This window comes from Zootoca vivipara, chromosome 2 (genome assembly GCF_963506605.1).
Source record: "Zootoca vivipara chromosome 2, rZooViv1.1, whole genome shotgun sequence".
NCBI lineage: Eukaryota > Metazoa > Chordata > Lepidosauria > Squamata > Lacertidae > Zootoca > Zootoca vivipara.
In genome coordinates, this window is record NC_083277.1 from 2323431 (window position 1) to 2348810 (window position 25380).

General features: G+C 45.4%; 1 protein-coding gene across 6 annotated transcripts in view; it reads left to right on the forward strand.

The window, feature by feature from the left end:
• Positions 1-25380, forward strand: part of LOC118081129 (zinc finger protein 420-like) — a 48784-nt gene that overhangs the window by 10758 nt on the left and 12646 nt on the right. For 2 of the 6 annotated variants that reach the window (XM_060268505.1, XM_035107337.2), the window contains 2 exons: positions 14183-14266; positions 15031-20171. In XM_060268505.1, coding sequence (XP_060124488.1) covers positions 14183-14266; positions 15031-17237 — 2291 coding nt within the window. In that variant the 3' untranslated portion in view covers positions 17238-20171. Of the gene's footprint in view, positions 1-6459; positions 6526-6713; positions 9204-9331; positions 9459-14182; positions 14267-15030; positions 20172-25380 lie in introns of those variants that run through there. The other 4 variants (XM_060268498.1, XM_060268512.1, XM_035107338.2 and 1 more) reach the window with 4 other exon arrangements.

Here is a 25380-nt window from a genome sequence, read left to right on the forward strand (position 1 = left end):
GTGGTGGAGTCTCCTTCTTTGGAGGTCTTTAAGCAGAGGCTTGACAGCCATCTGTCAGGAATGCTTTGATGGTGTTTCCTGCTTGGCAGGGGGTTGGACTGGATGGCCCTTGTGGTCTCTTCCAACTCTATGATTCTATGATTCTATGATTCTATGATTATATAATTATGTGTTATATATTTGATGTTTGCCGTCCTGAGCCCAGTCTTGGCCGGTGAGGGGGGGATACAAATAAAAGTTTTTATTGTTGTTGTTGTTGTTGTTGTTGTTGTTGTTATTACTGCTGCTGCTGCTAATACAGCACTTCTGTTTTACTTACTCCACATAGCAGAGACTCTGATACTCAAGTCTGAACTCATCTCGTCGTTTGGAACAGAAAAATACAGGGATGTTGCCCTGGACCAATTGAGAGGTACATAATTCCACTTTGCTGTGAGACAGTAACTTTCTATGTCTCCTTTCAGTGTGTAGGAATATAAAAAGAGCCCTTTTGGATCAGAACAAGGGCCCATCTTTTCCAGCACCCTGGTGCAGGATTAAATGATGTGTACAGTTGGTTGGAATGTATCAGTGAGATGTTACATATGAGGGAAGAAGGAGAAAACTCCTTATTCAAAGGAGGCGTAGCAATTTCAGAGGAGGAAGATGGAGAAAGTGTTCCCTTCAGATTTTGCTGCACTACAAATCCCATCATCCCTGGCCATTGGCCATCTTTACTTGGGTTGATGGTACTTAGAGTCCAACCACATCTGGAGGGCCATAGATGCCTCACCTTAGCATAGAAGGTTTCTCTTGGTGTTTCTCAGTGTTACATGGGAGTTGAAGGTATAACTGGATACTAAGGGTTCTTGAGACTATTTTCAGATTTCATTTTCTAAAAATTTGGGAGAAGGAGGAATGCTGTAGGTGTTAAAATAGGAAAAGGTGCTGATTGGTCTTCCTGTGTCTTACGTTCTCTGGTTCTCTTCCTTGAATACCTAACAATATTTTCTTATCTCCCATTTTAAACAAGGTGATGGAGAAGGCAATCAGAATTTTGAGGGGCCATCTGTAAAGTACTTCAGTGTGAGTGAATACCTTAGCACACATCTACAAAGTAACACAGAGGAGAAACCATTTAAATGTGTGGAGTGTGGAAAGAGCTTCAGCAAAAATGGAAATCTTACCACACATCAACGAACTCACACAGGGGAGAAACCCTTTAAATGTACGGAGTGTGGAAAGAGCTTCAGTCACGGTACATCTCTCACAAAACATCAAAAAATTCACACTGGGGAGAAAGCATTTATATGTATTGAGTGTGGAAGGACCTTCAGACAGTGTTCACATCTTACTAAACATCAACGAACTCACACAGGGGAGAAACCATTTAAATGTATGGAGTGTGGAAAGAGCTTCAGTCACAGTGGAGATCTTACAAGACATCTCCAGACTCACACAGGGGAGAAGCCATTTAAATGTATGGAGTGTGGGAAGAGCTTCAGTGAAAATGGAAAACTTACCATACATATACGAACTCATACAGGGGAAAAACCATTTAAATGTATGGAGTGTGGGAAGAGCTTCAGTGAAAGTGGAAATCTTAGCGTACATCAACGAATTCACACAGGTGAGAAACCATTTAAATGTATGGAGTGTGGGAAGTGCTTCAGTGAGAATGGAACTCTTACAAGACATCAGCGAACTCACACAGGGGAGAAACCCTTTAAATGTTTGGAGTGTGGAATGTGCTTCATTTGTAGTTCGAGACTCGCTGTGCATCAACAAAGTCACACCGGGAAGAAACCATTTAAATGTTTAGAGTGTGGTAAGTGTTTCCTTCAGTACTCACACCTTACTGTACATCAACGATCTCACACAGGGGAGAAACCCTTTAAATGTATTGAGTGTGGAAGGAGCTTCAGACAGTGTTCACACTTTACTAGACATCAACGAACTCACACAGGGGAGAAACCATTTAAATGTATGGAATGTGGGAAGAGCTTCAGTCACAGTGGAGGTCTTACAACACATCTACAGACTCACACAGGGGATAAACCATTTAAATGTATGGAGTGTGGGAAGAGCTTCAGTGAAAATGGGAAACTTACCATACATGTACGGATTCATACAGGGGAAAAACCTTATAATTGTATGGAGTGTGGAAAGAGCTTCCGTGAAAGTGGAAATCTTACTGTACATCAACGAATTCACACAGGGGAGAAACCATTTAAATGTGTGGAGTGTGGGCAGAGCTTCAGTCGGAATGGAACTCTTACAACACATCTACGAATACATACAGGGGAGAAACCATTTAAATGTAATGATTGTGGACAGAGCTTCAGTGACAATGGACACCTTACTGTACATCAACGAACTCATACAGGGGAGAAACCATTTAGATGTATGGAGTGTGGGAAGTGCTTCAGTCACAGTGGAAACTTGAGACAACATCAGCGAATTCACACAGGGGAGTACCCATATAAATGTATGGAGTGTGGAAAGAGCTTCACCGAGAATGGAACGCTTAGAAAACATCAACAGACTCACACAGGGGAGAAACCATATAAATGTATTGAATATGGAAAGAGTTTCATCTATAGTGGAACACTTAGAAATCATCAACGAACTCATACAAGGGTGTAGGTGTATGGAGTCAGAAGGAATCACTAAGAATCAATCTACGAACTCGTACAGGGGAGAAACCTTTTAAATGTTTAGAGTGTTGAAAGTCCCTCACACATACTGCTTGCCTTAGAAAACATCAACAGACTCACACGGAGGAGAAACCATTAAATAGAGCTTCAGTCATTGTGGAAACATCGTGGAAAAAAATCTCAGCAGAAGAAAAATATTTAAGTGAAAGGAGTGCGGGAAGTGCTTCAGTTTATTCATTTGTGCTTTTAATTAATTATCTTATCTCACTTAATAGACAAACACACACAATGGAAAACCAAAATAATAAAATGACAGCAACAAACAAAAGACAGGAAAATAAAAGGAAAAGAAAGAAAAAACATACATACAACCATAAATCCATAAGTTCCATATTCTTTCATCCCAATTCCTTTTCTTCTCTAATAGACCCTAGATTTCAGACTAAGGGCCTCTCCCACATGCCGCTGGGTGGGTGGGTGATCCTGGGACCTTTTTCTTGGATGCAATGCAGATAGAATAACAAAATTATATTTAGTTAGTTAATTTCATAAATTCAAACACTGCTTGATTGCAGAAACCCTCAAAGCAGTTAAAAATCAGATGAAACTAAAAGATCGAGGAAAATTCACAGCCATGCAGTCCAATCCTTTCCTGAGAACAGCAGCGTCAATGCCTATGATTTCAGAATCACAGCTGAACAATCCCCAAGAAATGAAAATCGAAGTTGACAACAGGACAAGAAAAATGGATTCTTTGTACCCCAAAGAATGTATGATTGCCAAGAGGCTGATACTGATGAACTAACTGGAAGAATAAAAAACATGACAACATGATAGAAGATGCAGCACATGAATGGATTGCCTATAGATACAGACTGTGTTTGGACATATATATTGATATTAGGAATGAATTCATGCAAAATGTAGTGGGTTATTAGTAAACATGTATGTATTAGGATAGTAACATCACTTATATGTAAAAACAGGTGAAACTCGGAAAATTAGAATATCATCGAAAAGTGCATTTATTTCAGTAACGCAACTTAAAAGGTGAAACAGATACCGTATATCCTGGCGTATAAGACGACTTTTGAACCCAGGAAAATCTTTTCAAAAGTTGGGGGGGCCGTCTTACCCGCCGGGAATAAGATTCTGCGGTCGCTGCATACGGTGGGGGGAGCTCAAAAACGGCCGCAGCCGCATCCCCACCATATGCAGCGACCGTGTAAGCGAGAGGGGACGCGGCACGGGGCTTTCCTTCCTCTTCCCTGCAGGGAAAGCAGCAGCAGCTTACTCGCATGCAAGCAGGCACCGCTTTCTTTCGCGGAGCTTTTTTCCCTCCTCCCGCCTGGGAAAGAAAGCGGCACCCGTTTACGCGCGTGTAAGCAACTGCCGCTTTATTTCCCTGCAGGAAGAGGGGAAAGAAAAACACGGAAAGATAGCAGCTTCTTTCTTTCTCTCTCTCTCCCCCCCCCCACTCGCCTCCATGCCTGGAACAATAGAGTGCGAGTGGAGCCGGCTCTGGGCTGCGCTCCCTCCCCTTCTCCCTCTCTCCACCTCTCCTCCCCTCCCTCCGAATGAAATCTACGGTAGTTCAAAATGCTACCTGTAGTTCTTAGCATGCCTGCAAGTAAGTGCATTTAAACATCTGTGCATTTAAGCACTGGTGTCTCTCTTTTGGCTTCATTTACTGGTATTTAAAAAGCGGGGAGAGGAAGAGATACAGAAAAATTTTATTTGGTGTGTGTTGGAAGTTTGGGATAAACTATATTTTGACTGGAAAAGTAGGGAGTCGTCTTATACGCCCAGTCGCCTTATACGCCAGAATATACGGTATATGAGATAGATGCATGACATGCAAAGCAATATATATCAAGCCTTGATTGGTTGTAATTGTAATTATTTGTCGTTAGGCAGGTCAATTATGAATGGAATGGAATTAATGAAATGTCATAGCGATGTTTATTTTTGTTTGTTTTTTGTATTATTGTAACTATTGGTTTTATTCCTGTGGAATTTCCAAAAGAAAGCATTTGTCAAAATAAAAATAAAAATAAAAAAAAACAATCAGTTGCATTACTGAAATAAAGGCACTTTCTGACGATATTCCAATTTTCCGAGTTTCACCTGTAATAATGGATCAAAATGAAATTTAAGTAAAGTCAAGAAAAAAAAGAAGAATGTGGGGTGGGGGATAAAATGGGCAAAGGTGTAGTGTGTTACATTCAGTAATTATGCTGCTGTTGTAGTCGCTTAGTCGTGTCCAACTCTTTGTGACCCCATGGACCAGAGTACACCAGGCATTCCTGTCTTCCACTGCCTCCCGTAGTTTGGTTAAACACATTTCAGTAGCTTTGAGAATCACTGTCCAACCATCTCGTCCTCTTTTGTCCCCTTCTCCTTGCTGTACTTTCCCCCTAAAACATTATCTCTGGTGTGCATTTTGCACAAGGTATGACAGGTTGGTTAGTATTTTCAGAACAGCAGTACATATAACAGCCCTAATAAAGGAACAACGAAGACACAGAAAGACTGAAACCATCTTCTTATGTGCACAAAGTAATCTAGAAACCCTTATATATGGTGTTATTATAAGTAAATAACAACACCTTGTCATTCTTGGCTACGTGGAAGGAGAAGTGGTCAGATAAGACATTATCTCTGGTGGCAGCAGGAATAAAGGGGGTGTTTAGTAGGAGAACCAGGAAAGACCCAACTCCTCTCTGAATGTTTGCACGATATGGGGAGGTGGCACAGGGGAATGTGGGAGCATCTCGAATCAAGCAGGTGTGGGACAGGAGTGTGAAAAATGTTTCAATCATTGCTCATTGCTAATTTCCCCCCAAATGAAACCCACAGGGATAAACCATACAGGGCTCCCGAAATCAGAGCACTTGTTCCCAACAAGTAGGTAGTCTGCCCACTCCAGGTAACCCCTCCCCCCCTCCGGGGATTCGCAGCACCATTCACATAATAGAAATTACCATAGAGACAGCAAAAATCTCAAAAGTGGGGGTCCATGACTTTGCTTTTGAAAATCAGGTTCTGCAGAACTTTGCCAATTAGGAAAGTCAGTCCTATAGAACTCAGTGGGAATTACTTCTGAATAAAAATCCTTAGGATTGAATTTTAGGATTAAACAGGATGTTTACTCAGATGTCAGTCCCACTCAATTCAATGGGGTTTAATCCCAGGTAACTGGTTAAAGACTAAAACAGTGTTTCTAAAGGGTGGGGGCATATGGATATTCCAAGGGGTCCACAGGTGAACATCATATAAAAGGGGGGCCAGGGTACGACACTCGGGGGCCAGAGAGGGAAGTGAGAAGTGAAGGAAGACAATCAGAGAAGTGCCCGTGCTTCGCAGTGGATTTATAAATAGAAACTCTACATAAGAAACAGGTAGGAAGCCGTGTTGGTCTGACGTAGTCGAAACAAAATTTAAAAATTCCTTCCAGCAGCACTTTAAAGACCAACAGACTGGAAAGAGAAGTTGCTGAATTGCAACTTATCACTTTCTTATCTAAATAAGAAAGGTCTATGTACAAGCAAAACATTTAAATAGCTATCTTTCTACCGTCAGGAGACGGGGCGTGTGGCAAAGGAAGAAAAAAGGTCGGGAGGGGGCCATGGTCGGGAAAAGGCTGAGGGGCGCTAGGCTCCATGACCCGGGGGTGGGATGGGATCCTTCCCTACTACATTTCTAGGTCTCCGCTTGTAGGGGGGGGAGGGGCAATCTTCTCCCCCCCCCTCTGGGTCAATGAACTCGCTTCCTAGAGATGCAGGAAGTGACGGAGGAGCGCGGGAGGGGGTAGAGGCAATGTTGGAGGGGTGGGGTCTCCATGCATATCCCCGGAAGAGAAGGAGGCCTGCAAAGGAGGAGGAAAAAGGTGCAACATTTCGGGCGTGGGGGGGGGGTAATTTAGGGTGCCGGGAGGGAGAAGAATTTGATTTTCCTCCCCTTGAATCAACAAACAGGGCAGCGGGGAGGGGGAGGGGGATGAAAGCAAGGAAGGTCTCCCCCCTTTCCCTCTGGGAACCAGGAGCGGCAATCTGCAGTCGACTGCCAGGTGTGTGTGTGGGGGGGGGGGGGTGTTCCCCTTCTCCAAACAAGGTTTGCATTGCAGGATCCTCTTGGAAGCGCTGGAATCAACCAGCCTCCTTGTGGGGGAGGGGAAGATATTTGGTGCCTGAGACGAACCAGAGAAGGGAGCCCCCCCCCCCAATGCAACCTGACTGGGGCACTGAGCCAGTTGCGCCAGTTTCACCCCACGACCATGGGTCCCCGGGGCTGTGGGTGCCGTGCAGCGTACATTGCCCTGGCACCGAAATTTGTGGGTGCCCGGCCTCTTCATGGGGAATTGGGTGGGTACCCAGGGAGCTGGCACCTATGCACTGAAAGTCACCAGGTCTCTCTCTCTCTCTCTCTCTCTCTCTCTCTCTCTCTCTCTCTCTCTCTCTCTCTCTCTCTCTCTCTCTCTCTCTCTCTCTCTCTCTCTCTCTCTCACACACACACACACACACACACACACACACACACACACACACACACACCATCTTAGACCCAGCCTCCTAACCCATTTTTATGTATTTCTTCACACTCAGCCGGGGACACCCCCTCCCTTGGCCTCCTGCGTAAGGGAGCCAGTCTGGACGGCAGGGGAGGGGTGAGCTCCTCCAGGACCCTGATCAGCTGCTGAAGCCCCTTCCTCAGTGGGGCGGAGATCAGGAGGCCAAGCAAGGGGAGAGGAACTGGAAGCAGCTGGAGAACAGAGTCGTCTCTGGATTGGGAGAGAGGGAGGAGATTTCGAGGGGGGGGTGAGAGATGGAGAATGTCAAGGGAAATCGGCCTCCTGAGCTTCCTTAGTAAGAAAGAGGTTGGTGTGAAAAGGAAGGGGAAACCCCCCCCCCCAGCTCCCCTTTCAGAAATCCTAGTCTGGCAGGCTGAGGTTGCTTTGGCACAAAGGAAAGAGCCTTGTTGGGTTTCCCATGTTGGGGGTGCAGTTGGGGAGGGTTTGCTGTGCTGCTTTTGTGCCCCAAAACTGGAGGGAAGAGGCGTATTTTCCATTTACTGAAGCATGAAAAAGCAGCTCGTCAGTTTCCCTCCTGCTTGGCAAGGGAAATGGGTCCATGGATGGCAGGATTTGAAACTGATCAAGGTCTCAGGAGCCCTTTAAAAAGTATCAAGGCAAAGACTGGAGGAATTAAAGAAATGCCCCCTCCCCAGCTGGACTTGGGGGAAAGAGGGGGGGAAAATGAGTTTTTGATGCTGCTTCTTTCCAAAAAGAGGCTTCTCCAGGTGTCCTCTTGGGACTTTGTCGGAAAAGAGAATCAAAGCTCCTAGGAGTGGGAGATCAGGCCTGTCTTGCAGGATTGGCCCAGCGCAGAGGTGCTGAGGGACTTTTTCTGCCCGTTCTGGCAGCCTACTCCTGCCTGGCCTCATCCCCATCCAGGTTGCCAAGAGGGTCTTATAATACTTAGGTGATCTAAAGCCCACCACCTGGGCAATGCTCACACAAGAACCCTGCAAGGTGGGCCAAAACTAGGGTGGATTTCCTGGAGCCTGGAAAAGCACTTGATCAGTTTCCCTCCTACTTGGCAAAGGAGGGTGGCAGGATTTGAAACTGATTAGATTCTTAGGGGACCTTCGAATATCCTCGGGGCAAAGACTGAAGAGGAATTAAAAGCCCCCTCCCCCACTGGAATTTCTGGGGACAGAAATGGAGTGTGGTTTCTCTTTCAGGATTGGCCCAGTGGGGGGGTCCTGAGAGTCTTTCTCCTCTCTTGCTGCCACCCTCACCCCAGGAGGGCCTAGTAATGAGGGGGGATGACAGCACAACAGCCCTGTAAGGCGGGTCAGTCTCAGTATAATATAGCTATTGTAACTGTGTGGGCGTGTTCTCCAGCCAGAGGGCCACATTCCCTCCTGTGTGGGCGTGTTCTCCAGCCAGGGGCCACATTCTATTGATGGGTGGGGCCAGAGTTCAGAGTGGGTAGAGCTATGGGTGCAAATTTGACCTTTGTCTAGTAGCTACATCCATTCCAAGGATCGTTTCCAGCCATGCAATAGGAGGATCCAGGGCAGTGGTTTAAAAAAGGGGGGGGGTGGCCTGGGAGATTGCTGAGGCCTCGAGGGCTGGATTTGGCCCCTGCTACTGAGGTTCCCCAGCCCACAGTTAGGGTGCTGGGCTTAGACCAGGGAGACCCACACTTTGCTACGCAGCTCCTGGGTGACCTTGAGTTAAAGGTCTGGAAACATGTGCAATTAATGCAAGGATTGTTAGATGCATATTTTGCCAATTCCAGAAGTTGTCTAGCTCTACTTAATATTTGTTCCCCAGACAAAGGTCTGCCATCTATGTAAATGTCTCCCAACCTAAATAAAACCGCCTTTCTCTATTGTTCCTGCTTTGAAGTACATCGTGTCAATAGCTGAGAGAGTCCCAGAAGTGGCCCAGTTTACGCCTCCTCCGAATTGCCTACAGGCAGCGCAATGGCCTCAGAGGCACCATTTGGACCGTCTCTTCTTAAAGCTGGAGTGGAAAGAGGAGCCACACAGCTTCCTCAGGTAGGGAAAGAGCAATGGGGAATCAGGGAGGAGGCAGGAAGCACAGATGGGACAACCCAGCTTCCCTCTGTGTTGAGTGGGGATGATGGGGATTTAAGAGAAGCTCTGTTTTCTTCTTCTTCTTCCAGGCCCTCTTGACCTTTGAGGAGGTGGCTGTGTTTTTCACGGAGGAAGAGTGGGCTCTGCTGGATCCAGGCCAAAGAGCTCTGCATAAGGAAGTCATGGAGGAGAATTTTGAGATGGTGGCCTCTCTAGGTAAGCGCACATTCCCCCCCCCCTTGACTGCTGGATGGTGGAGGTGTGAACCTGCTCTTTGTGCCATTTATTCATGCTGTTTAGGGACAACGTAAGGGCACCTGCTGGCCACGTTCGAAATTCCCCGGGCATCAGTCATGTCCACCTGCAACCTGATGACGATGTCCTGCTGCCAGGTTTGGCAAGTGATATCTCCACCACCTGGCTGGTGTGCTGGTGTGCAGCAGCGTTTTCTCCTGCTGCACCACCAGCAGGGCAGCAGAATTGGTGATAAGATTTTGTTCCAAGACGGTGTTTCTCTCCCTCGGGGCTAGGTAGGGCTCAGCAACCCCTTAGCCAAACCCTGCTTGCTTAGGATAGCTGGTTTGGGCGCCTGACAAGAAACAAAGTGGGGGTGTATGAAATTCCAGACAGAGACACCTCCCTCCCCCGCTAGAGCTGGGCTCAGGCCATCCCTCTGCTTTCTGGCTTCAAGGATCCTGCCTCTCCTTCCCCCCAAATCCCATGTGAGTTAGTTACTCCCTATTGTTCAGGGCTGCGGCAGAGCTGCCACCCTCCACTTCCCTTCCTCCCACTGTCCCTTGGGCTCTGTCTCGTAGAATCGTAGATTTGGAAGGGAAACCAAGGAAACGTTTCCGAGCACAGTTCAAAGTGTTGGTGCTGACCTTTAAAGCCCTAAACGGCCTCGGTCCAGTATACCTGAAGGAGCGTCTCCACCCCCATCGTTCTGCCTGGACACCGAGGTCTAGCTCCGAGGGCCTTCTGGCGGTTCCCTCGCTACGAGAAGCCAAGTTGCAGGAAACCAGGCAGAGGGCCTTCTCGGTAGTGGCACCCACCCTGTGGAATGCCCTCCCACCAGAGGTCAAAGAGAACAACAATTACCAGACCTTTAGAAGGCAGCATCTCAAGGCAGCCTTGGTTAGGGAAGCTTTTAATGTTTGATGGATTTCTGTATTTTAATATTTTGTTGGAAGCTGCCCAGAGTGGCTGGGGGGACCCGGCCAGGAAACTCCGATGATGATGATGATGATAATTTATTATTTATACCCAGCCCATCTGGCTGGGTTTCCCCAGCCACTCTGGGTGGCCCCCAACAGAATATTAAAAATAGAATCAAACATAAAAAACTCCCCTAAAGCATCCACAAGAGATGCCCCCCTCCCTCTAAAGCCGCTGAAAAAGGGTTCGGAGCACAGCAACTGCCACCGCCCGCCTTTTCAGGGCTTTTGCAGGGCTGGCTCAAGAGAGTTGTGAAACGTGACACGCCCCCCCCCCGTCCGCACCCCGCCCTACTGGGAACTGCTTAAGGAAAAGGTACCTTTGCTCCTTGAGGGAATTCTGCAGGTGTGAGGGACACTCCTCAATGGAGGGGGACCCGCTGAGAAGAGGGGAGAAGGAGAAGAGAAACCGGGTGGCTTGTGCCCCTCGCCCAGCTGCAGCCGCCACAGCTCCTACAGCTTTCAGTCATTGCTGTGTGTATGTGTGTGTGACACACACACAGACAGACAGACAGACAGACAGACACACACACACACACACAAAGCTGTGCCAGCCCTGATTGGCACGTCTGGTTCTCCTCCTATTTTAACCATTTCCATGCCTCCTGTTTTGCAAATTACAATCACTACAAGAAGAAAAAGGTAGCAAATCAATCTTCTATCATGAATCTTTATCGACTTCCTCCATTCCATCCCAACTACATTTCATTATATTACTTCCTTAGTACTTTCCAGATCTTGATTACAGTCATTTTAATGATTATCCATACCTATTAAAACTCTTAATGGCTTATCATTACTGTAAATCTCTAATGCATTTGTGTTTTTTTCGAGCTTGCAGTTGGAATGAATGGGATATAGCTGTATTCGTATTACAACCGCCCTTTCTCTCCGGATGAGGAGGGTGCTGGAATAAATCGCTGTCTGTCTAAAATGCCGGTTGAGTAAAAATGAAAGAAAGGCAGTTGTGACGGACGGCAGAGCCGGACCAGAGCCTGGCCATTCAGTCCCCCAGAAATTCCACCAGAGGGATGGAGCTCCTCTCTGATTGGCCAACAGCAGTTTTGGAGGGAAAACAAAAGGAGCCGTTTCTGAGGGAGAGAGTTTGATTTGAGCGAAGATGGAGGGGGCTTGTTTGTGGATGGGAGTTAGGGAGGAGGATAGGATATGCCTGAGGGAGAACTGGTTCCCTGAGGGGACTGTCCATGGTGAGAGGAAAGACCCTCCCAGCTTGGATAGGGAGACCCGGTTGGGGGTCTGAGGAAGGTCTACCGACAGGAGAGGCCTGAGAGGCCTGACTCTGAAGCAGGAGAAGCGGGTCCTGAGGGGATTCAGGCTCCCCCTGGGTCTCCTTCCAGTCAGGAGGGGACAGTTTGTGTAGGGAGAGAAGACCTCCAGCCAGTCACTAGGGGGGGAGGGGACCTCCTGGGTCTGTTACGCCATTTTGGAATTGCCTCAGCAGTTGGGTTGGTGAGAGAGAGAGGGGCCTGAGGAAAAGTGCCCCTCACTCATGAACCAGGGCATTGATAGGGGAAGTAAGATGTGTTGAATTATTTAACTGAACCACCCCTCATAACTAAGTAGCAGAAACTGAGTCCAGCATTTTGCCACCTGTTGTGGAAACAAGAACACCTGCCTGAAGTGTACCAACTGAGTTCTTTAGCAACTGAAGTTTAAGAAGAGCTATGCCTATAGTATTGTGTTTAAGTGTGTGTCATCTTTATGTCTGGTTTTAGTAGTAAGTTCTACTCGAACGAACACATTTCTGTGGACCCACTTGCTTCCACCACCTCTTTTTATTTAGTGAAACTTTTCCTGTCTGTTGGATCAACTCTTGCCTGAGACTCTATGTTGGGGAGACCCAGTCCACCTGTTTTCTGGGGTTTATACCATCTTCTTTTATTAACTCTAGGTTTCTTACCCCATTACAAAATTTATAGATCACACTTTGCCAACTCTTTAACTCTGTCTCTGATATCTTAATTGGTAAGATTCTAAATAAAAAAAATATCCTGGACAAAATTTTCATTTTAATTATCGCTATTCTTCCAAACCTTGAAAGCTTAATTTTCTTATATTCCTCCAGCTTTTCCTTAATTTCCTTCTTTAATTTGTTAAAATTCTCTTCTTCTAAATTTTCTTTATCTTTATTCCCAAGTACTTTATTACATTTCTTAATTTTATAGTTATTTTTATTTTCTTCAAAAAATTTCATTTTTCATCTTCATCATAGTTCAATGTGCCTCTGTTACCTGCATATTTTCCAACAGGTTTTCCAAGGTTTCATCTGCAAATAAGCTTATTTTCTCTTTTCCTTTATTGCTTATTCCTTTTATATTTCCATCTTCTATAATTACATTGGCCAGAGTTTCAATGACCAATACAAATAAAATTGGGGGAAAGGAGGCATCCTTGTTCGGTGCCCCAGGATAATGTTATTTGTTTCGTTATACCATCGTTCACTACAACATATGCCTTGTTCCGCAAATATAATTGATTTATTAATCCCTTAAATCATTCTCCAAATCCTAAGCTTTCTATAATCATTTTAACCCTGGCAGTCAAATGCCTTAATAGGAAGTTTTACAGTGCTAGTATTCCAGCTTTCAATTTATTTCTTCTTATATCTATTTTATTCAACACACTTCCTATTAAACTATACATCTGTCTTCCTGCTACAAAGCCACATTGGTTTTTATTTATATATTTATACATAAAATTATTTCTTAATTTTGGGCTCAAAAAATAGGGGTCATCTTATACATGGGGGCATCTTATAGATGAAAAAAATACTGTATTTCCCTATCTTATTTACTGTTTGACTATTATTGAAGACCCTCGTATCCTCCATCTTCTGGCTTCCTTGTAATCTTTCTTTATTTTTAATAACATATTAACCAATGTGTGGTCAGTTACCTTTATTATTCCAATTTCCGTATTCATTATTTTCGATATTAGGTTTTTTGAAACAAAGATATAATAGATCTTTGAATAGGTTTTATGCACTGGTGAGAAGAACAAAAATTTATTCTCTCCTCCGTTCATCACTCTCCAAACATCTTTCATATCTTTCCTTTTCATAATTTTAGTTAATCCTGTAATGTTATTACATCTTTCCTCCGAGGTAGGATTTGACTTATCCAATCGTTTATCTAATACCATATTGAAATCTCCTGCCATAATCATATAGCCCTTTGGAATATCCTCCATTTCCTTAAATACTTTATCAAAAAATTCCACCTGGTTTTCATTAGCAACATAAATATTAATTATAATGTATTTTCCCCTGCTATTGTTCTGCTGAGTGTAAGATCCTGAGGCCTAGCTGTCGGATGCTGGGTTTTTGGTTTTCGAACGCTTCAGAACTCAAACAATCTTCCATAATGGATTACGTTCGCTAGCAGGGCCTGCCCCCCAAATGTGTATTTTAAATGTATGTTTTTGTTTGGTTTTTGGACTAAAATATTGTAAGTTGTGTTGAGTTCCCACACCCCCAAAAGTAACAAATACATTGAAGAAATAGGCAGCAGCAGGACCTGGTGGCTTGAGTTTTCCTGGTCCGCAGTGCACATCATCAGACTGCAGCCCATTGAAGTTTAGGCCATAATATGTTTATTAGCCTTTAATGGGTCACCAGATATTTTGTTCTCTTTGATTCAGATGATTATTTTAGAATATTTTTGCATATGACATAAATAGCAGGTCTCTTTTACTTATTCCACGCAGGAGAGATTCTGATACCAAAGTCCGAGCTCTTCTCCTCGCTTGAGACAGAAAAATACAGAGATGTTGTCCTACACAAATGGAGAGGTAGGTGCTTCCACTTGGCTGTGACACTGTAGGTTTGATTGCTTCATTTCAGTGAGTATAAAAAGAGCCTTGCTGGATCAAAATGAGGGACCATCTTGTCCAGCATCATCTTCTCACAAGGACCAACCAGGGAGAATCCCACCAGCAGGGCCCGAGTACCAAAGCTCTCTCCCCATGATTCCTGGCCACTTGGATTCAGATAAATAATATTTCCAAAGGCGCGGGGAGAAGATTAGCTGAGAACTAAAGGACAGCTACTGAAATGGTGGGCGGTTCTGACAGTGGAGACACAACTGAGAAGCTTCAGGAAGTAAATGTTGCAAGATTAGGGAATGTGTACAGTTGGTTGGAATGTATCAGGAAGATGATATAGATCACGGAGGAAGGAGAAAATGGACTGTGAATATGTAGCATTTGCAGAGGAGGGGAAAGAGAGAGAAAGTGCGTCCCTACAGATGTTACTACACTGAAACTCCTATCACCACTGGCCATTGGACATGCCTGCTTAAGCTGATGGTTGAGTTCAATCACATCTGGCTTCTACATCTGCTTGGAACATTCCTCTTTGTGCTCAGCATTACTTGGGAGCTGCACATCGTAGTGGATACTAACAGTTCCTGAAACTATTGCTAGGAATTCTTTCCTTTCCTTTCCTGAAAATCTGGTCAGTGGAGAGAAGGTGGGGATTGGTCTTACTGTGTGTTAAGTTCTCTTGTTCTCTTCCTTGAAATCCTAACAAGATTTTATTTTCCCCTACTCTCAAGCAGACGATGGAGAAAGAAGTCAGAATTCTGAAGGGCCATCTGTGAAGTGCTTCAGTGTGAGTGAGCATCTTATCACAAATCTACAAACTCACACAGGGAAGAAACCCTTTACATGTATGGAGTGTGGAAAGAGCTTCAGTCGGAATGGAATTCTTACTGTACATCGACGAATTCACACAGGGGAGAAACCATATAAATGTATGGAATGTGGAAAGAGCTTCAGTTGTAGTGGAAAACTTCCTATACACCAACGAACTCATACAGGGGAAAAACCATTTAAATGTATGGAGTGTGGAAAGAGTTTCAGTGACAGTGGAGCATGTACAAAACATCAACGAACACACACAGGGGAGAAACCATATAAATGTTTGGAGTGTGGAAAGAACTTCAGTGAAATGGGAGCACTTACAAGACACCAACGAATTCACACAGGCGAGAAACCATTTAAATGTATCGAGTGTGGAAAGTGTTTCATTTGTAGTGGAAGCCTTAGTGTACACCAACGATCACACACGGGGGAGAAACCATATAAATGTATCGAGTGTGGGAAGAGCTTCAGTGAAAGTGGAAAACTTACAAGACATCAACAAATTCACACAGGAGAGAAACCATTTAAATGTATGTGTGGAAAGTGTTTCAGTGATAGTAGAGCACTTACAAAACATCAACAGACGCATTCGGGAGAGAAACCATTTAAATGTATGGCATGTGGAAAGAGCTTCAATGAAAGTTCCCAGCTGACTTTCCATCTACGAACTCACACAGGGGAGAAACCATTTAAATGTATGGAGTGTGGAAAGAGCTTCAGTACAAGTGGAAAACTTACAAGACATCAACGAATTCACACAGCAGGGAAACCATTTACATGCATGGTATGCGGAAAGAGCTTCAGTCAAAGTGGAAGCCTTACTGTACATCAAAGAACTCATACAGGGGAGAAACCATTTAAATGTGTGGAGTGTGGAAAGAGCTTCAGTGCAAGTGGAAAACTTACAAGACATCAACGAATTCACACAGCAGAGAAACCATTTACATGCATGGTATGCGGAAAGAGCTTCAGTCAAAGTGGAAGCCTTACTGTACATCAAAGAACTCATACAGGGGAGAAACCATTTAAATGTGTGGAGTGTGGAAAGAGCTTCAGTGAAGGTTCAAAACTGACCGTCCATCTAAGAATTCACACGGGTGAGAAACCATATAAGTGCTTAGAGTGTGGAAAGTGCTTCAATGTGACTGAACACCTTTATATACATCTACGAACTCACACAGGCGAGAAACCATTTAAATGTATGGAGTGCGGAAAGAGCTTCAGGGATAGGGGAAAGCTTACTGTACATCAACGAATTCACACAGGGGAGAAACCGTTCAAGTGTATGGTGTGTGGCAAGAGTTTCAATCGGAATGGAATTCTTACTGTACATCAACGAACTCATGCAGAAGAGAAACCATATAAATGTATCGAGTGTGGAAAAAGCTTCACTGAAGGCCCACAACTTACCATACATCTCCGAACTCACACAGGGGAGAAACCATTTAAATGTATGGAGTGTGGAAAGAGCTTCAGTCGGAAAGGAATTCTTACTGTACATCAACGAACTCATACAGGGGAGAAACCGTATACATGTATGGAGTGTGGAAAGAACTTCGGTTGTCGTGGAAAACTTACAAGACATCAACGAATTCATACAGGGGTCAAACCATATGAATGTATTGAGTGTGGAAAGAGCTTCAGTGAAGCTTCAAAATTGACCATACATCTGCGAACTCACACAGGGGAGAAACCCTTTAAATGTATAGAGTGTGGACAGAGCTTCAGTCACAATGGAATACTTACTGTACATCTTCGAACTCACACAGGGGAGAAACCATATAAGTGTATGGTTTGTGGAAAGAGCTTCAGTGAGAGTGGAAGCCTTACTCTACATCAACGAACTCATACAGGGGACAAACCATATAAATGTTTGGAGTGTGGAAAGAGCTTCATTTGCAGTGGGAAACTCAGTGTACACCAACAAAGTCACACTGGGGAGAAACCATTTAAATGTATGGAGTGTGGAAAGTGCTTCAGTGAGAGTGGAGCTCTTACAAGACACCAACGAACTCACACAGGAGAGAAGCCATTTAAATGTTTGGAGTGTGGAAAGCGCTTCAGTGAGAATGGAACTCTTAGAAAACATCAGCAGTCTCACAGAGAAGCAGTTGTTTAAATGGAAGGAGTGTAGAAAATGTTTCACTTATAATGGAGTTTTTAATAAACACCTACCGACTCTCACAGGCGAGAACCCATTTAGATTTATGGAGTGTGCCAAGTTTTTCCCACAGAGTTCACTTTGTCCCTCATATCAGCAAACTAATACTGTATAGGGAAAAATCAATTGTAAATGTTGTTGTTTAGTCGTTCAGTCGTGTCCGACCCTTCGTGACCCCATGGACCATTGCACGCCAGGCACTCCTGTCTTGCACTGCCTCCTGCAGTTTGGTCAAACTCATGTTCGTAGCTTCGTGTCATCTGCATATCTGAGGTTGTTGATATTTCTTCTGGCAATCTTAATTCCGGCTTGGGATTCATCTAGTCCAGCCTTTCGCATGATGAATTCTGCATATAAGTTAAATAAGCAGGTAGACAATATACAACCTTGTTGTACTCCTTTCCCAATTTTGAACCAATCAGTTGTTCCATATCCAGTTCTAACTGTAGCTTCTTGTCCCACATAGAGATTTCTCAGGAGACAGATGAGGTGATCAGGCACTCCCATTTCTTTAAGAACTTGCCATAGTTTGCTGTGGTCGACACAGTCAAAGGCTTTTGCATAGTCAATGAAGCAGAAGTAGACGTTTTTCTGGAACTCTCTAGCTTTCTCCATAATCCAGCGCATGTTTGCTATTTGGTCTCTGGTTCCTCTGCCCTTTCGAAATCCAGCTTGCACTTCTGGGAGTTCTCGGTCCACATACTGCCTAAGCCTGCCTTGTAGAATTTTAAGCATAACCTTGCTAGCGTGTGAAATGAGCGCAATTGTGCGGTAGTTGGAGCATTCTTTGGCACTGCCCTTCTTTGGAATTGGGATGTAGACTGATCTTCGCCAATCCTCTGGCCATTGCTAAGTTTTCCAAACTTGCTGGCATATTGGGTGTAGCATCTTAACAGCATCATCTTTTAAAATTTTAAATAGTTCAGCTGGAATATCATCACTTCCACTGGCCTTGTTATTAGCAGTGCTTTCTAAGGCCCATTTGACTTCACTCTCCAAGATGTCTGGCTCAAGGTCAGCAACCACACTACCTGGGGTGTACGAGACCTCCATATCTTTCTGGTATAATTCCTCTGTGTATTCTTGCCACCTCTTCTTGATGTCTTCTGCTTCTGTTAGGTCCTTACCACTTTTGTCCTTGATTATGGTAATCTTTGTACGAAATGTTCCTTTCATATCTCCAATTTTCTTGAACAGATCTCTGGTTTTCCCCATTCTATTGTTTTCCTCTATTTCTTTGCATTGCTCATTTAAGAAGACCCTCTTGTCTCTCCTTGCTGTTTTTTGGAAATCTGCATTCAGTTTCCTGTATCTTTCCCTATCTCCCTTGCATTTTGCTTGCCTCCTCTCCTCCGCTGTTTGTAAGGCCTCGTTGGACAGCCATTTTGCTTTCTTGCATTTCCTTTTCCTTGGGATGGTTTTCGTTGCTGCCTCCTGTATAATGTTACGAGCCTCCATCCATAGTTCTTCAGGCACTCTGTCCACCAAATCTAAATCCTTAAACCTGTTCCTCACTTCCACTGTGTATTCATAAGGGATTTGATTTAGATTGTATCTTACTGGCCCAGTGGTTTTTCCTACTTTCTTCAGTTTAAGCTGGAATTTTGCTATAAGAAGCTGATGATCTGAGTTACAGTCAGCTCCAGGTCTTGTTTTTGCTGACTGTATAGAGCTTCTCCATCTTTGGCTGCAGAACTCTATTAGCCTTTGCCCTGCTTCATTTTGAACTCCAAGGCCAAACTTGCCAGTTGTTCCTTTTATCTCTTGATTCCCTACTTTAGCATTCCAATCCCCTGTAATGAGCAGAACAACCTTCTTTGGTGTCATTTCTAGAAGGTGTTGTAGGTCTTCATAGAATTGGTCAATTTCACTTTCTTCAGCACCAGTAGTTGGTGCATAAACTTGGATTACTGTGATGTTAAAAGGTCTGCCTTGGATTCGTATCGAGATCATTCTGTCATTTTTGAGATTGCATCCCATTACAGCTTTTGCCACTCTTTTGTTGACTATGAGGGCCACTCCATTTCTACTACGGGATTCTTGCCCACAGTAGTAGATATAAAATAAAAAAAATTCCTTCAGTAGCACCTTAAAGACCAACTAAGTTTTTATTTTGGTATGAGCTTTCGTGTGCATGCACACTTCTTCAAAGACAGACCCAAAAAAGAAAATAACAGAACACCACTAGTCATCACATACAGCTCCCAAGTTAAAACAGTACAACGCATCATCAGAGATCTACAGCCTCTCCTGGACAATGACAGCTCCCTTTCTCAAGCTCTGGGAGGAAGACCTTTCATTGCCTACAGACAGCCACCCAATCTTAAACAACTCCTCACCCACAATAATACAACCACCAGACTTAACATGGACACTGGTACCAGAGCCTGCAATAAACCCAGATGCCAACTTTGCTGCCACATACACCCAGACAACACCATTACTGGCCCCAACAACATCCAACATACCATCTCAGGACTATTTAATTGCTCATCCTCTAACATTGTGTATGCCATCAAATGCCAACAGTGCCCTTCAGCTCTCTATATTGGACAAACAGGCCAAACCCTACGCCAAAGGATAAATGGACATAAATCTGACATCAGGAACCAGAAGACAGAAAAACCAGTAGGAGAACACTTCAATCTCCCAGGACATTCTATACAAGATCTCAAAGTAGCTGTCTTACTACAAAAGAATTTCAGAAATAGACTGGAAAGAGAAGTTGCTGAATTACAACTTATCACCAAGCTCAAAACCATGGAGGGACCTGGTTTGAACAGAGATATCGGATTCTTATCTCATTATACATGATAAGCGATCTTCAGCCATCTCAACCCTTGCTTTTTCATACAAAACCATTTGCAGTCGTTTCCGGTCATCAACAGCTATCAGTCAGTCAATCACCCATTTCCACCACCCTTCTGAGTGATCCACCCCTCCCCCTCCCCACCCCTCCCCACCCCTTCTCTACATAAGTGCCTGGAAACCCCCATTTCACTGTATCTGAAGAAGTGTGCATGCACACGAAAGCTCATACCAAAATAAAAACTTAGTTGGTCTTTAAGGTGCTACTGAAGGAATTTTTTTTATTTTACTTCGACCCAGACCAACACGGCTACCTACCTGTAACCAGTAGTAGATATGATAGTCATCCGAACTGAATTCGCCCATTCCCTTCCATTTTAGTTCACTGATGCCCAGGATGTCGATATTTATTCTTAAAAAAATTCCTTCAGTAGCACCTTAAAGACCAACACGGCTACCTACCTGTAACCAGATATTTATTCTTGTCATCTCATTTTTGACCACATCCAGCTTACCTCCATTCATGGTTCTTACATTCCAGGTTCCTATGCAATATTTTTCTTTACAGCATCGGACTTTCCTTTCGCTTCCAGGCATGTCCGCAACTGAGCGTCCTTTCGGCTTTGGCCCAGCCGCTTCATCAGCTCTGAATCTACTTGTACTTGTCCTCCGCTCTTCCTCAGTAGCATGTTGGACACCTTCCGACCTGAGGGGCTCATCTTCCAGCGTCATAACTTTTATATGCCTGTTGTCTTTGTCCATGGAGTTTTCTTGGCAGGGATACTGGAGTGGCTTGCCAGTTCCTTCTCCAGGTGGATCACGTTTAGTCAAAACTCTCCACTATGACCTGTCCATCTTGGGTGGCCCTGCATGGCATAGCTCATAGCTTCTCTGAGTTATTCAAGCCCCTTCGCCACGACAAGGCATTGATCCATGAAGGGGCAGTTGTAAATACATGGAGTATATTTGATGTTCTGGTGTTCGTATGGAAAGTTGTACATATATGTATTAAGGCAATGAAGGTAATGTCGCATAATAGTAAGTATAATGAAAGATATGTACTGTTAGGGATATGCAGAATGTGACTCTGGAGTCATTGTCAGTGAACATGTGCTGAGACTCCGTTGATATTTGGTCTTTGGCAGAGAGAATTGGGAATGGAGAGTTGTGAAAAGTGGAGCATGACAGTGGTGTTTAAGAAGCAGGATTTGTTACAGAATCCCAGAACTGTAAAGGGTGCGCTGGTCCCGTGGGTAATCCAAGAGGCGAGGTCCAGGTCTGCTCCATGGTCCAAAGAGTCTACGTAGAGTCAGCCCGATGTAGCCGAAGCAGGTTGCAGGGCAGGTAACCAAGCAAGGTCAGGCACAGGAACAGAGGCAGGAAGGCAGGGCAGGCCAGGAACAGGAACATGGGCAGGATCTGGCAAACGGCAATGTTGCTCCCTCAACCTGGGGCGGGGTCTGACCGCCTTTTATCTCTGATGGGGTAATGGCCAGTCCCGATCCCCCGATGACTCACCACCCTGTCTCGCCAGAAGATGACTCACCACCTTGTCTCAGACGGTAGTGGGTCAGCTGTCCGTGATGACCTAGCTGATGGCAGCGAGGTATTTCCCGTATCTGGAGCCAGGACAGGCTCAGGCCCCTGACTCGGCCCAGCTGGTGCTTGTTGCAGAGGAATCTGTGCAGACTGAGGCTTCTCAGAATCAGGACTTGGTTCAGCCAATGCCCGAGGCAGAGGATCCTGTGCAGACTGAGACTCCTCTGGTTCCGAGTCCAAGCCCGAGTCCCAAGCCAACACAAAGGGACTCCAAGGGTCTTCTAGTCCAATTCCCTGTTATAAGAACAACAGCATAAAACCCATTTTTAGAATTGCAATAAAGGAACAGTGAAAATACAGAACGACTGAAACCATCGTCTTATGTCCTATGTTGTTTATATTTTATAAATTCATTGTTTTACAATACCTTCTCATTCATGGCTACATTAATGACTAAGTGGATGAAATCCCTGGTGGCAGCCGGAATAAGGAGGTTATGAGGGGAACAACCAATTGGGGGGGGGGGGAGGTGGCACAGGAAAATGTGGGCATTGCCAGTGGTTTCAGGAAAGTCATTTCCCTGCGGGGAGAGGAATATCTCTGTGGACCGGGCATGCATTCTTGGGCAAGGTGATTGAGCGGGTGGTTGCTGAACAACTCCAGGCACACCTGGAAGAAGCGGACCATCTGGATCCCTTCTAGTCGGGATTCTGGCCTCACCATGGGACTGAAACTGCCTTGGCCGCGCTGGTCGATGATCTCCGGCAAGCTAGGGATAAAGGTGAAAGCAGTTTCCTCGTTTTTGATCTCTCAGCGGCCTTTGATGCCATCGACCATGACATCCTTCTGGACTGAGGAGCTGGGGGCACTGTTATACAGTGGTTCCGCTCTTTCCTCCTGGGCCATGTCCAGAAAGAGTCTGACCCTTTTTCATTTAATTCGATTTCTGAGTCTTAACTCTTCACTTGCGATCTGGGGGGGGGGCACGTTCCTGACACTGGATGATACCCACCTCTTCCTTTCCTTTAAATCAGAACCAGTGAAGATGGTAAAGGTCCTGTGTGTCTGGAGGCGGTTGCAGGATGGATGGCGGCTAACATATTGAGGTTGAATCCTGACAAGACAGCAGTACTGTTTTTGTGGGACGGGGTGGGCAGGTGTGGAGGAATTCCTGTGTCAGGAACCTGGCTCCCCAGCAGACAAGACATCACTGGAGAATGAGCGTGCAGGTGAGGCAGAAGGCTCGACTTTCCTAGTTGACACCCCACAGCTTCAACCCCGCTTCCCTACTGGACCTGGCACTCCGATATCAGTTGGAAGGGAAGGGCTGGAAGACAGCCAAGACGAGGGCAGTCTGCCAAAGGGTCAGATATCTCTGGAAGCATTATCTAGTGACAGTGAAGCAGAGCCAATTAACCCTATCAGCCAGAGGAAGAAAAGGCAGGCGTAAGGGTTGTTGGCGCAGATCTTGCTGGGGGCGGAGCCGTGAGGATTCAGATTAGGACATCTTTGATGTGGAATGGTTGTGTGTGAGAACCGCTCTGCAATTATGTTTGTAAATAAAGACTAATTGAACTCACTAGAAATGTCCCCGTGCTTGATGGGCTGTTTGCTGCTATGATAATTATACCTTGATCCTGAATGAGGTAAGTATGCCCCTGAATACAGGTGTGCAGCCAGATGGGCAGGGTATAAATAACTGCCATAATATCACAATTATCACTCCAATCACTCTAATGTTATTTTAGAGGTTTCCTTCCATCGTTGGGCAATAACTGTAGTCTAGCTGCTGTGAAGAGAAAGGAAATATTAATAATAATAATAATAATAATAATAATAATTTATACTCTGCCCATCTGGCTGGGTTTCCCCAGCCACTCTGGGTGGCTTCCAACAGAAAAATAAAATACAACAATCTATTAAACATTAAAAGCCTCCCTAAACTGGGCTGCCTTCAGATGTCTTCTGAAAATCTGGTAGCTGTTTTTCTCTTTGACATCTGATGGGAGGGCATTCCACAGGGCAGGTGCCACCACCGAGAAGGCCCTCTGCCTGGTTCCCTGCAACTTGGCTTCTCCCAACGAGGAAACCGCAAGAAGGCCCTCGATACTGGACCTCAGTGTCTGGGCAGAATGATGGGGGTGGAGACGCTCCTTCAGGTATACTGGACCAAGGCCATTTAGGGCTTCCAAGGTCAGCACCAACACTTTGAATTGTGCTCAGAAACGTGCTTTAATTAATACTTTAGATTGAAGCGTACAATATGGGGACGATTTTGGTTATAATAAGGCAAATGCTGCCTTATTGGAGGTCTGATAAAAAACTTTCCCCCAGAAGGCGTGGACCACCCTCCCACCAAATGTGAAAATAGGAATCTGAGATCTTCTGCATGCAAAGCAACTGCTCTACCACTGAGCTGCATGCTCCCAATAACACGGCCTAACTTTCTCCATCAGCTCCAGCTTCTTACAAAAGGCACACATTGAAATGACACTGGACCACCCTTAGGGTTGTCTCAAGTTACTGCTCTAAACCCCTTCCCCGGAGGAGGCTTTTCAAAAGTGGGTGTGGGTGTGTGTCGTCTTTCGCTGCTGGGAATCGACCCATGAATTTCTGACTAAACGGGAATATAGAGCTTGCCTGTTGTCTTTCTCCATGGAGTTTTCTTGGCAGGGATACTGGAGTAGCTTGCCAGTTCCTTCTCCAGGTGGATCACGTTTAGTCAAAACTCTCCACTATGACCTGTCCATCTTGGGTGGCCCTGCATGGCATAGCTCATAGCTTCTCTGAGTTATTCAAGCCCCTTCGCCACGACAAGGCATTGATCCATGAAGGGGGAAATCAGCCCTGAGTGCTCACTGGAAGGACAGATGGTGAAGCTGAGGCTCCAATACTTTGGCCACCTCATGAGAAGAGAAGACTCCCTGGAAAAGACCCTGATGTTGGGAAAGATGGAGGGCACTAGGAGAAGGGGACGACAGAGGACGAGATGGTTGGACAGTGTTCTCGAAGCTACGAACATGAGTTTGACCAAACTGCGGGAGGCAGTGGAAGACAGGAGTGCCTGGCGTGCTATGGTCCATGGGGGTCACGAAGAGTCGGACACGACTAAACAACATACCGGTAGAGCTTGCCGGCAGGGAAGGGCATTTCTGTTTGCAGGGAGGGGGGAGGGGATCTCCTGCCACTCCCCCTCCCTCTGGGTGAATGAGCTCCGCTTCCTAGAGAGGCAGGAAGTTTTTTTGGGGGGGGGGAAAGCAATTTGGAGGGGAGGGGTCTCCATCCTAATTCCCAGAAGAGAGGCGGACTTGGAGAAGAGGATAAAGAGGTGCCGCATATTTGGGGGTTATTTGGGGGTGGGAGAAGGATTTGCTTTCCCTCTCCCTGAATCTACAAACAGGGCAGCTGGGAAAGGAGGCGGGAGGAGAAAGGAAAGCAGGGAGGGGCTCCGCATTTTCCCTGTGGGAATCAGTGGGGGGGCGAGGGCTGGATGGAGGCCACCCTGTTGCAAAGGGGGGTCCTCCCCCTCAACAGGGTTTGCATTGCAAGATCCTTTTTGAAGCGCAGATATCAAGCCAGGCTCCCATGGTGGGGGGAGGGGAGGCGGCGAAGACACTTGAGATGAACCAGAAAAGGGTCTCCCCCCCCCCCAGTGCACCCTAACTAGAAAGGGATTTGCAGCCCCACCCTGTGCATGTTGACTCAGAAGTCAGTCCTTCTCCGTTCAAAGGGGTGGCAGCCCCATTCCTCCTAG